The sequence below is a fragment of the Gracilinanus agilis genome, chromosome 2 (genome assembly GCF_016433145.1).
Source record: "Gracilinanus agilis isolate LMUSP501 chromosome 2, AgileGrace, whole genome shotgun sequence".
Classification (NCBI taxonomy): domain Eukaryota; kingdom Metazoa; phylum Chordata; class Mammalia; order Didelphimorphia; family Didelphidae; genus Gracilinanus; species Gracilinanus agilis.
The window spans coordinates 670,803,207-670,815,120 of record NC_058131.1 but is presented as its reverse complement, the minus strand read 5'-3'; the positions used below and the strand labels follow the sequence as shown (position 1 = coordinate 670,815,120).

The 11,914-nt window shown below is 46.3% G+C and overlaps 1 protein-coding gene across 2 annotated transcripts; it reads left to right on the top strand.

Moving 5' to 3' along the window:
• Positions 1 to 1,996: 1,996 nt before the first annotated feature.
• PLAU (plasminogen activator, urokinase) lies at positions 1,997 to 11,035 on the top strand. 2 transcript variants are annotated; one of them, XM_044662802.1, is made up of 11 exons: positions 1,997 to 2,078; positions 2,413 to 2,513; positions 3,297 to 3,327; positions 3,544 to 3,651; positions 4,146 to 4,320; positions 5,675 to 5,766; positions 5,956 to 6,148; positions 6,439 to 6,593; positions 7,813 to 7,953; positions 8,340 to 8,488; positions 10,009 to 11,035. In XM_044662802.1, exons 2-11 carry the CDS (start codon positions 2,460 to 2,462, stop codon positions 10,177 to 10,179), a joined length of 1,269 nt encoding a protein of 422 aa, XP_044518737.1. In that variant the 5' UTR covers positions 1,997 to 2,078; positions 2,413 to 2,459; the 3' UTR covers positions 10,180 to 11,035. The 2 variants fall into 2 exon arrangements, with proteins under 2 accessions (XP_044518737.1, XP_044518736.1); XM_044662801.1 differs by having other exon boundaries at positions 5,675 to 5,770; positions 5,933 to 6,148.
• Positions 11,036 to 11,914: the final 879 nt, after the last annotated feature.

Genomic DNA, 11,914 nt, shown 5'->3' with positions numbered 1-11,914 from the left:
CTGTCCTTTAAAAAACTGACCCTGATTGAGGGGCTCAGTTTTCCAAGGGCAGCAAAGTCTTGTAGGCACAACCAGGAGAAATGGCCAGAACCTAGGAAGTTAGGTCCTGCAATCCCCACTCCACAACCAGGGCTAAGCCCCCAAATTATAACTATCCAGCCATCATTGTGAAGAAGTCTACCTCATCACAGTGACTAGGGACACTCCAGGGCAGGATGAAGGTGTAGCCACACTAATGAAAGGTCTTGTATCAACTTGTCACCTCTTGCCTGGACTATCTTAATAGCTTCTTAATTGGTCTCTCTCCTTACAAGCTTTCTTTCTCCCAGCTATCTTCCACATACCTGCCAAATAAACATTCTTAAAACGTATGTCTAAACATGCCAACCTTGGCTCAAAAAGTCATCTGTGGCTTCTCTAGGTCACAGCTTTCACTGTAAAATGAGAGTTGAACCAAAGAAAGGGTCCTTGAACTTTTGATTGGACCATGAACCCCATTTTGGGCACTGTTTGGTAAAGTCTATGGACCCCTCTCAGGAGAACCCCCTTCCAGGATAAAGTTTTAAATGCATAAAAGCAAAATACAGAAGTAAGATGCAATTCAAATTCCTCTAACTGACATTGGACCCTCCAAGATGTCTCCTGCCTACTTTTCTAAATGTCATTTACTCTGATCCCGCTAAAATGCACTATCAGGTGTTCCCCAAACTAGCCATGCCACTTTCTGCTTCTGTGTGTTTACTCAAGCCGTCTTCCAATCCCTAGAATGCTCTCTCCCTTCTCTCTTCAAGCTTCCAGAATCCTTAGCTTTCTTCAAGGCTCAGCTCAGGGGCCATTACCTGAAGCATTTTTTTTTTTTGTGTGCTCTTGAAATCATTGTATAGTTTTATCTAGATGCATGTTGTACCATCCTACCATAACTCAATTCTCCAGGGAATGAAAGCTCCTTGAGGGCAGGCATCATTTTTTATACAATCTGGTACAACAAAAAGATTGCCTGGGTTTGGAGTCAGATGATCTAAGTTTAAACCAGGCTTTGCTGATTATTGCCTGTGTGACCTTGGACAAGTTACAACCTCTTTATTATTGTTCAGCCCTGTCTAACTCTTCATGTCCCCATTTCGGATTTTCTTGGCAGAGATATTGGAGTAGTTTGCCATTTCCTTTTCCGGCTCATTTGACAGATAAGGAAATTGAGGCTTAATATAGGCTTAAGTGACTTGCCCAGGGTCACACAGCTATTAGCCACAATCACGATTGCCTGAAAAAAGGGGGATTTGGACTAGCCGATCTCTAAGGTCCCTTCTAGTTCTTTAAATCTGTAAAAACCCCGGGGGCGTTGTACATATCATAGTTTAATAAACGTTTAAGGAATTGTTTAGATACCTGGGAATCTGCTGACCTGGTGCCAGGGAGGAGTCACTCAGCTCGTTAAAAAAGGAAAGAAAGTGGGGGAGGAGTCCAAGCCAGGCTATTCTAAGACTAAGGTAACCCTTCTTCTCCATTAATCAGAAGCCCCTAGCTCTCACCTGTACAGGTATGGGGACCACCTTACTCTCTCAACAAGGATGGATGATGAATAATTCATGTCTTTACCACTGCTTTGCTCAACAAAACTGTGACTTTAAGTAGTTCGAGGATTGTGAGAACCTCCCCAACCCTAGTGGTATGGAGGAGGAAACTGAAGCAACGAAAATTTAAGATGACTCTCCCATGATTACACAGCCAGGACTCAATCCTAAGGCTTCTGGTCAAGATCTTACGTCTTTTCTAAACTTCCCTGCCCTCTATGGTTCTCATGACTCCCCATCCCCCCTGCCTCTTTGAAGTGAGCTAGATCTGGGGGGATCAGGGGCAGGCGGAGGGAGGAGACTAGAGTAAAAAGGAAGGTGGGGAATGCGGAGGGGGAAATCTTGGTCTAGGGGCGGGGCCAACCTCAGGGTGGAATCAAATATAGGGCAGTGCCGCCTCTGCAGAGCTAGACACTGACGGAGACCTGGAGTTCCTCCCGGCTTAGAGGCGCTCTCCTCCTGTGTGAACTTGAGCTAGATCCCCGCACCAGCCCGAGCCTCTGATCGGTGAGTCCGCAGCCCTGACTAGGCGCGCCGGGCTGGGATGCTCGAGCTGCGGCCACTCCAGCACCCGACCCTCTACCTCCCTTCACCGGCCTCGCTTGGCGGGGGCTGAGTCACCACCCTCCGGGGTGTCGCCCGCCCCGGCTTCTTCCCGTACCGGGACGTTGATGCCCTGAGGACCGGAGAAGCAGCCAGAGCTGGTAACAGCCCGGGCGACCTCCTGCTTCCTTCCGTGGAGCGGGGGTAGGAGGGCCAGGGCTCCAGCAGCAGGGACCTCCCCTGATTAGAGACTCTCTCCCTAGATCTCAGGGTCCCACTCCTCCTCTTTCTCTTCCAGTGCAGAGTACCTGGAGCGAAAGGAGCCACCTTCCTCCCCAGTCCACCATGAGAGCCCTGCAGGCTTCGCTGCTTCTGTGTGTACTGATCTTGGGCTGCAGAGTGAGTGTCCCTGCATTGACCCACGGTGGGAAGTGGAGGTTGAGAAATGGGGGCTTCTGCGTCCCGAATTGAGGATAGGGGGAAGGACTGCAAGGAACTACGGAGCAGGAGGGAGAAGGTCCTGGAGACCTATTGAGGTGATATATCCAGGGTCAGTCAGATTCCCCCAGAGGGCAACGGGCTGTGAGTTCAGAATTGGCGCTGTGCTGCCGGTACATTATAGGCATTTGATAAATGCTTTTAGGATCGAATAGGATTACGGGAGGGAAATAGAGGGCAAGAGAAATTCTCCCTGGAAACTGTTGCAACTGAAAGAAAGGGAAGTGATTGGGAGGGGAAAGGGATCAATCCAAAGGCCTGCACGGTATATAATGGGGAGTGGGGCTGCTTTGGTGAAACCTTACCGAAAAACTGGAGACTCTTCCATTGGGGAGGAGGAGGGGGCTGGATGAGTGCATGTGTGTGTGTGTGTGTATCCATGCGGGAAAAGTTAGAGCATATGAAACAAGGAAAACTAGAAGACAGACTATAGTTAAATGCCCAATTGTGTGCCTTAGATTATATGCCATAGAGAAAGTGAGAAGAGAGGAAGAGCAATGACAGATAGGGGTGGGGGTGGGGTGGACAGGATGGTTGTAGAGTTGTCAGGGAAAGCTTCATGGAAGAGGAAGGACTTCACTCTAATCCAACTAATCCTACCTCAGCATCCCAACCTGAGGAAGGAGAGGAGGGCATAGAGCTCTTGGGGATCATGCTTACTATATTTAATCCTTTTTCTTTTAGGGTTGGAGAAGGGATCATGCATCTAACACGGGTAAGCAGCTACTTCTTGAATAGTCCCCAGTTATATGGATATCAAGGGGGGAACCATATAGATTTCCCCTTGGGAAATCTGGGAGGATTTCCTCTCAGAGGAGGAAGTCTGGGAGAAGTCCCCCCCCCAAAAAAAAAACCCCTCACCTTCATCCCTCCTAGAGACTCTAGTTCTCTCCCTCCTACTGCTTTTAACGGCCCTATCTCTCCTCCCCAGAGAACTGTGGCTGCTTAAATGATGGTGTGTGCATATCCTACAAGTACTTCTCCAAGATTCATCGCTGTTCCTGCCCAGAGAATTTCATCGGGGAGCACTGTGAGATAGGTACCTGAGGCTTGTCTGACCCTTAACCCCTGAGCCCTGGCTAGTGAGGAAGCTATGCTGGGGATTTCAGAAGGGGATTCTGGTGGAGAGAGGGAATGGAAAGCGATGAAAGAGTTATCGATAACGACTAGACTTGGCCTTTCATCCGTATAGGGAGTTCCCAGGTTTCTGACAGAGGAAATTCTCTCTAACAATGCAGATCTTTTAAACTTGTCTGCAACTTGGAGCCTTACACAAGAGGATAAGTAACTTGCAGAGAGTCACAGAATCAGTATGTGTCTTGGAGAAAATGCAATAGTTGACATTTCTACTCCAATGCTACACAAACATTCAAAGAAGTAACTAGAGGCAGGGCAAGGCTCAGGGAGGAGACCCCTTCCCAGTCCCCTGCACTTCCATACTGAACTGGTAGCTTGGTTAAATTGCTTGTACTACTTCCTGTTCCCCATCAAGCTCATCTCAATGTCCCTCTTCTATCCATTTTTCTCTCTCAGACATTTCAGAAAAATGCTACAAAGGTAATGGTCACTCATACCGAGGAATGGCCAACCAGGACATCATGGGCAGGAGGTGTTTGAAATGGAACTCAGATGCCTTGGCCTCAAAAATGTACCATGCCAATCGACCGGATGCAGTAAAGCTGGGTTTGGGGAAGCACAATTATTGCAGGTGAGGTGACAACTAGTATCTCCCCCCAACTCCATTTCATCCTCCTCAATTAGCCATCCAGGATTATTATCCTGCTGGATCTGGGCTCTGGATCTACCGTCCGAGTGCTCTTCTAAGAAGTCTTAGAATAAGATTTTCTGGGACAGTACAAGGGATGAGGGGCATAGGGAAGAGGGCAGGGTAGACCACAGGCCAGAGACTCATTTCTCTATAGAATCTAGGAGGACAGACTTCTGATTATGGACATGCTAGGCCACATTACACTAACTCCGTCTCTCCCCCATCATACCCCTCCTTCGAACTTCCCTATTCTATTGAACATATCACTATCCTCCTAGTCACCCAGGTTCCCATCCTCTGAGTCATCCTTGACTCTTCTCTCTCCTCACCCCACCATATCCCATATGCAATCAGTTGCCAAGTCCTGTTGATTGTGCCTCCACAATATTTCTCACATTTTCTTTCTCTCCACTCATGTAGCCAGCACCCTGCCTAGTTGGTCTCCACACTCCCATCCTCACCGATTCTTCAATCCATCCTTCATCTCATCTGCCAAAATAATATTGCTGTTGCCTAAAGCTGACCCCATCACTCCTCTGCTCAAAAACCTTGGTGGCTATTGCCTTTAGAGAAAAAATGCAAACTCCTCCACTGGGGCATTTGGAACTTTCCAATATCCAGATCCAACTCACCCCCTCTAATCTTATTTGGTATTATCCTCTTTCAGGAAGGCTACATTCCAGATAAATAGGAGTACTTCCTGTTCCTTAAGGCCAAAGTCTATCCCCATCTCCCAAGCCTTTGGAAATTTTTTTTTGTTTTGTTTTCCCAGAAGTCTTTTCTTCCTTCTCTTGGAGGCCCAGCTCCAGCTTCTAGGTGGGGCCTTCCATGATCCCCCAAATCAGATATTTGTTCTCTAGCTTTTCAGTCTCTACTCTGTGCTGTCCAACTTTTATGTAGGTACTTACCTTCCTTCATCTTGTATTCCACCTTAACCCAGCTAATCAAAAGTCAGTTCTTAGAAGGCAGGGATGATTTCACTTTTGCCTTTTCATTCCCAGGGCCTGATCTACTCAGGAGTAAACACTTAAGTTTTATGGGTTTTGGAGAAGTAGGTGGGTGTTAAATAATACCTTTCCTATGTTTTTTAAACCCTTATTTTCTGTCTTAGTAACAACTCTAAGACAAATGAGCAAGAACTAGACATATGGGCTTAAGTGGTTTGTCCAGGGTCACTGGTCACAACTAGGAAGTATCTGAAACCAGATTTGACTCTAGGCCTAGCACTCTATCGCCTGAGCCATCTGACTTACCCATACCCCTCCAATATTTCCTTTCCTCCCTGCATTTCCAGAAACCCAGACAACGGGGAAAAGCCATGGTGTTTTGTCCAAATTAAACGGATGCAGCTTAAGCGGGAGTGCAAGGTGCAGCAGTGTTCCACTGGTGAGTGACAATGACCTGAAACTGGACACCTACTAGTTCAATCACTTCCTCCCAAGAGGAGGGGGAAAGGGACATATATGGAGTCTCATTGGCCCTCAATGACCTGGGGCTGATAGAGAGGAGAGAAGGGAGTGATATTTTACTTATCACAAGAGACTTCCCTCATGAAGCCCTTGTCCTCTCCCACAGAAAAAGGATTCCAGTGTGGACATAAATCAATGACACCCCGCTTCAAGATTGTTGGAGGAAACACAACACCCATTGAGAACCAGCCTTGGTTTGCAGCCATCTACAGGAAACTTCGAGGAGGAAGCTTTTCCTTTACTTGTGGGGGTACTCTCATCAGTCCCTGCTGGGTGGTCAGCGCTGCACACTGCTTTCCGTATGTCTTCCTTAGATTCTTTGCCTCAAAAACTTCCCCAGATCCATAGTGTTTCCTCAGTCCATGATTTCAATGCCCCCTCTCTTTCCCTCCCCCAAAAAAAATGTATCCCCCTCCCTCCAAGGACAATGGCAGGGCCCTACTCCTAAAGCAATGAATCTCCATAGTTCCAGGGTGATCATCAGTGCCCCAAGTGTAGAGTAAGGCCAGGTAACTCCTGAGGGCTGGTGGGAATGGGATCCTCCATCAATGTTACTGGGTCTTGACATTTTTCAACCCTGTCCCTACAGTAAAATTATGAAAAAGGAGGACTATGTTATCTACTTGGGCCAGTCAAAACGTAAGTCGCAGATCGACTTAAGTGGAGACAATCAGTTTGAAATTGAAACACCAATTTTACATGAGAACTTTAGCTCTGGAGCCATCGCTTTCCACAATGATATTGGTGAGTCTAGAGAGGGGAGGACTTGGCGACAGACTGAATGGTGGGGAAACACAGACATCCTCACTACACTGAGAGGGGGTAGATGGGCTTGGGAGGTGGTGGTGGTAAGGGGCTCGGAAATGAGGAATGAGATCCTGGAGCAGCTTAGAGACCCTGACACACATCAAAGTGGGCATCTTGTTGAAAACCCAACAAGGTCAGCTTCCCAGAAGGGATCCTAGGTTTTTCAGAAGGATGAGCACCATCTAGCTCTGGTCTGGAGGGTAGGAACAAAGGAGAGAACTATAGCAGAACAATAGCCTGGCCAAGGCCCCTGGAGGCAAAACTTCCTACCCTCCCAGCTGGCATAGCATGACTTGGATTATAGCTAACCTTAGGGAGGAGGTGTCTAACCAGACCTAGCTATAGAAATAGACACTTCCTTCCCTGATGGGTACTGTTGGCCCTTGGAGGCAACATGATCTAATGAATAGGAAGAGAATTAGATATGAATTCAGAAGAACTAGATTCTTATCCCAAATGCATTACTATTTATATGACCTCAGGCAAATCAATAAGTCAGCAAGTATTTATGAAGCATCTACTATGTGCCAAGCACCATGCTCAGCTCTGGACATACAAAAAAAATGGCAAAACAACAACCCAGCAATGGTCTCTGCCCTCAAGAAACTCACAATCTAATTGGAGAAAACATGCAAATAATAACGTATAAACAAGATATGTGTAGAATAAATTGGGACTAAACTCAGAGGGAAAACACTGGCATTAAGAATGAGCAGGAAAGGCTTCTTGGAGAAAGTAAGATTTAAGCTGAGACTGCAGGGAAGTCAGAAGTCAGAGTCACTTACTCTTTTCTTTGTCTCAGTTTCTTTATCTGTAAAATGAGAGGTTTGACTGGATGACTTCTAAGGTCCTTTCCAGGGCTAACATTGTGTGATTCTGAGGGGCAAGGAGGTCTCTACTTGACCATACTTCTGGGATCTGCCACTCATAGGACCTAAACTTAGAGGAAGAAGGGGACTTACATCTTGTCCAACTCTCCTAATTTGCAAAGGAAGAAAATGAGACTGAATGAGGTTAAGGGACTTAGCCACCCAGGGTTACAAAGTTAGTGTCTGAGACAGGATTTGAACTCAGGTTCCTGTGACTGCAAGTACAGGGTCTTCACTATATTATGCTGCCTATTTGCTCATTCTCCTCATTCCTTGCTTTTCCACAGCCCTGTTAAAGATTCGTTCCAAAACTGGTCAATGTGCAGAGCCCTCCAGAGTCGTGCAGACCATATGCCTCCCCAAAGCATATGAAGATGTACCCTATGGCAGTGACTGCGAGGTCGCTGGCTTTGGTTATGAGAATCAAAGTGAGTAACACTTGGGACAAGGGAGGGCTGGGAGATTCGGGGAGCCTCAGCTCAAATCAGGCAAACTGATATGTGTAAGCCTGGGAAGGTACTCAGTTTGGAGCAAGAGAAGGTCAGGAAGTCAAACGCTAGGAGATGGGGAGGCCTGTGGAGATGGGCAGGGAGGCTCTAGAGTGAGATACGACATGGCTCTGGGAGCTATAGGACATCGGAAATAATCAGATAAACTGTTAGGGGAGGCAGAAGCCCAGGCCCACAGAGATATTTTGGGGTTGAAGAGGAAGTCGGCAGAGAGAGTGAATCCTGATTGCAGAGAAAGAAGGCCAGGAAAGGACAATAAGGAAGAAATGTTTTAACTGGAGCCCCTGTCCCCATTACCCTCCCAGATGACTACATCTATCCAGAGTATCTCAAAATGGCAGTCGTGAAGCCAATTACATACAGGCAATGTGGACAACCTGACTACTATGGTACTGAAGTCACCCCCCAGATGCTGTGTGCTGCCCATCCTGAGTGGAAGTCAGATGCCTGCCAGGTGAGAGCTCCCTCATCATCTTTCCTCTACCTGTCCTATCAAGGAGGGTTTTTCTCCTCTATATATCCCAGACTTCTCTCCTCTGGTATCTTTCATGCCCAAGCAGCCCAAGATGGCCACTAGAAGAGATACCACTGTTGGAGATCTATGATAGATCACAGATAGAATAAACATATATTTAAAGTAACTTCTAGGAGTGCCAGACCTGGAGTTGGGAACATTTGGGTTCAAATCTGGCTTCATACATTTCCTAGCTGTGTGACCCTGGGGCAAGTGACTTAACCCCAATTATCTAACTCTTACTGCTCTTCTGCCTTAGAATCAACACTAAGCTAGAAGGTAAGGGTTTAAAACAATAATAAAGTAACTTCTATATTCCCATTTCTGTGCCTGGCACAGTGGAGATACAGAAGTATCAGACATGATCCCTCACCTCAGAAGCTTATCAGCTAGTCAGGGAGACAAGACTTACCCACAAAATGATGAAAGGTACAAAAAGAATATAGCTAATTGCCAAATGGTGTGCTATAGATTATAAATGATAAAGGAATTAATAGGAAAGGAAGATCAATGCAAGATGGAGTCAACAGGGAAGGCTTCAGAGAGGAGGAAGGATTTCTTGATTGCCTAGCCCTTGCCACTCGTCTGCCTTAGAACTGAAACTTAAAAACAACAACAACATGGGGGCAGCTGGGTAGCTCAGTGGATTGAGAGTCAGGCCTAGAGACAGGAGGTCCTAGGTTCAAACTCAGCCTCAGCCACTTCCCAGCTGTATAACCCTGGGCAAGTCACTTGACCCCCATTGCCCACCCTTACCACTCTTCCACCAAGGAGCCAATAGACAGAAGTTAAGGGTTTAAAAACAACAACAACAACAAAACCCTTGTTGATTTGTTGATAGTCATGGGGAGAGGAGAGGACAATCCAGGTAGAGGAGAAAGACATGACTGAAGCTGCAGAGTCAGGAATGAATGTGCCCTAATAGCAAGCTTCTGAGAAAGTTGGTCCAGCTAGAGCAGAGGCTTTATGTTGAGGAAGAAACAGGAAATAAAGGTAAACAGACAAGGTAGGGATGGATTATAGAAGCCTTGAAGATGAAGAATGGAAAGTCAAAGAGCTTTTTACTCTGGGAAACTTCCCCATCTTTTTCCCTTTCTATCTTTCTCTCTCTGGAAGAGAAATGGAAAAAGAGGGAAATGCCCCTAAAATAACAGAATTGGAATAAAAAATATGGGGAATTGTCAATTATACGCTCTTTGAATTACAGTCCTTATAGAAGTTTGGAGGCTCCACTGAAGCACATAGGGATTAATTACCATAAAGTAAATCCCACCATGACATGGAAAATGAACTTTTTTGCCTTTAAAAAATATGCTTTTATAAAAAGTCACAATCAAGTGTTTCTTTGAGCCTTCACCTCCCAAGGCTCCTACCTTGCCTGCCATTTTAGCCTTGTTCTAGTTAGCAAACCTAATTCGAATTTTCAGGATCTGACCTTCTGTTTCTCATCTGTTTTCCAGGGAGACTCCGGTGGGCCTCTGGTCTGCCCCGTTGATGGCCGTATGGTCCTGGTTGGTATTGTGAGCTGGGGCATTGACTGTGCTGCAAAGAATAAGCCTGGTGTCTATACTCGTGTCTCTCACTTCCTACCCTGGATCGAGGCGCACACAGGGCTGCCTGGCCCCATCTGAGGAGACCTAGGAAGGAGGGGGCCATACTGCTCCCTCATTCTCTGATGTCATCATTTCTGCCATGGAGTCATCTCTCCCAGGCATAAGGATCCCGAGAAGATGTTCTCTAGAGAGATGTTGTCTACAGGGGGAATCTGGAAACAGATTTAAACTTCATATTGGAGCATGGGCACTGGCTATTTTGAGCTTCTTGGCCAAGATGGCTGGTTGGGGTGGGGGGTAGGGGGGTGACCAGAGTCAAGAGGCAGATGTTTTAGAGTTCTTAGGCTCCTAGAACATCTGGCTGCTTACTAATGGTGAATTCCAAACCAGATCTGGAGGGGAAGAAGACAACTCTCCAGAACAATCTGCCTTCACCACGGACCCCACATCTAGATATTTGCAAATATGCAATCGTGAATTGAACTCGGAGTTCATGGGACTACGGCCAATGTTGAAAACAGCCATCAGGGGTGGGGACACTAGCAAGGTAATGGGAGGGCTCCATGTAGCCCCAGGGGACTAGTCAGGAGGTAATGGGACCATCTGTGTGAGCATGAGAATGTGCTTTGGTCTTGAGATGTGATTATATACTTACAAGGGTGCCTCCCTTGGCGGTGTAGACAGCAGTCTTGGTCTCGTCCCTTCTCTCCTGAGGTACCCTCCTCAATTCTATTGAGTGAGGCCAAGGCAACTCTGACCGACATGGAATGTCTAGATTTCTCCCAAATCCTTCAGTAATTACCCTCCCTGCTTATCCCAATCTTACTTTGTGACAGGGCCGGCCCCTTAGACTGGATATTTAATAATTATTTTTGTTATTTATTTTTATTTTTGTAGTATCACATGAATGTCAATAAAAATATGTCTTTCTTCTGAAAAGGCTTCGGCTCTCTTTTGGGGGGGGGACAGGATGAAAAATGATAGCAGGTCCTAAAATGGAATGAGTTGCTTTATGAAGTAGTGTGCTTCTCATTTCTAAAGGTATCCAAGGAGGGGTGGTATGACCCCTTGAAAGTATTATAAAGGAACGTGGTTGCATTGTACTAAGTGAACTCTGAAATCCCTTTCTAATACTAATGCAAATATCTCTGACAGAGCTATTTCCATAAAAAAAATCAGAATCATCATCGGCTTCAAAAATAAAAGGAAAGTGATATGGGCAGCTGTCACCCTTATAGTTACATGGTTTACCTCCTAGTTGGAAAAGATCCTAACCCTCCTCCTAAGGTGTGGTCTATGACCTCAACTGCCTTATTTGCCTATAGTCACCTGTTGAGGACATAAGAACCTTCTCTTCTCTAAGCAATTCAATAAGATCCAAAGAAGGAATTCAACTGACTCTACTCAGTATATCCTTCCCTTTTAACAGATGGGAATACTGAGATCCTAGGAGCTATAACCACTTAATGCAAGCCACAGTAAAGCAGAGCCGGGTTCTGGGATCAGGCTGCTATATTGGCTAAACATCAGCTTCTATTTTCAAGTTTCTCAAAGGAAAGGCACTCAGGTTCACATAGGAGAGGCTGAGTAGACATAACCCTTGGGCAGGTAGGAGGAGGAATCCAAGCCAGGGAATGAATATCCAGCCAGCAGCTGGGGAATTCCTGACCCTTGAGATGGCTCAGATTTCCTTGATACAACAATCACCCCAGTTCTGGCTTAGCTATAAAGAGGGTTCCAAGGGAAGAGGTTCTTGGGTCAAAGGTTGAGCCCCCAGCTTGTGTCAATCAACAATTGAGCTCTGAGATCATCA

Coding starts and splice junctions, on each gene's coding strand:
- PLAU (XM_044662801.1), top strand. CDS start 2,460: ATGAGAGCCCTGCAGGCTTCGCTGCTTCTGTGTGTACTGATCTTGGGC. Junction 2,514..3,296: donor TACTGATCTTGGGCTGCAGA/GTGAGTGTCCCT, acceptor TTTTTCTTTTAG/GGTTGGAGAAGGGATCATGC. Junction 3,652..4,145: donor CGGGGAGCACTGTGAGATAG/GTACCTGAGGCT, acceptor TTTCTCTCTCAG/ACATTTCAGAAAAATGCTAC.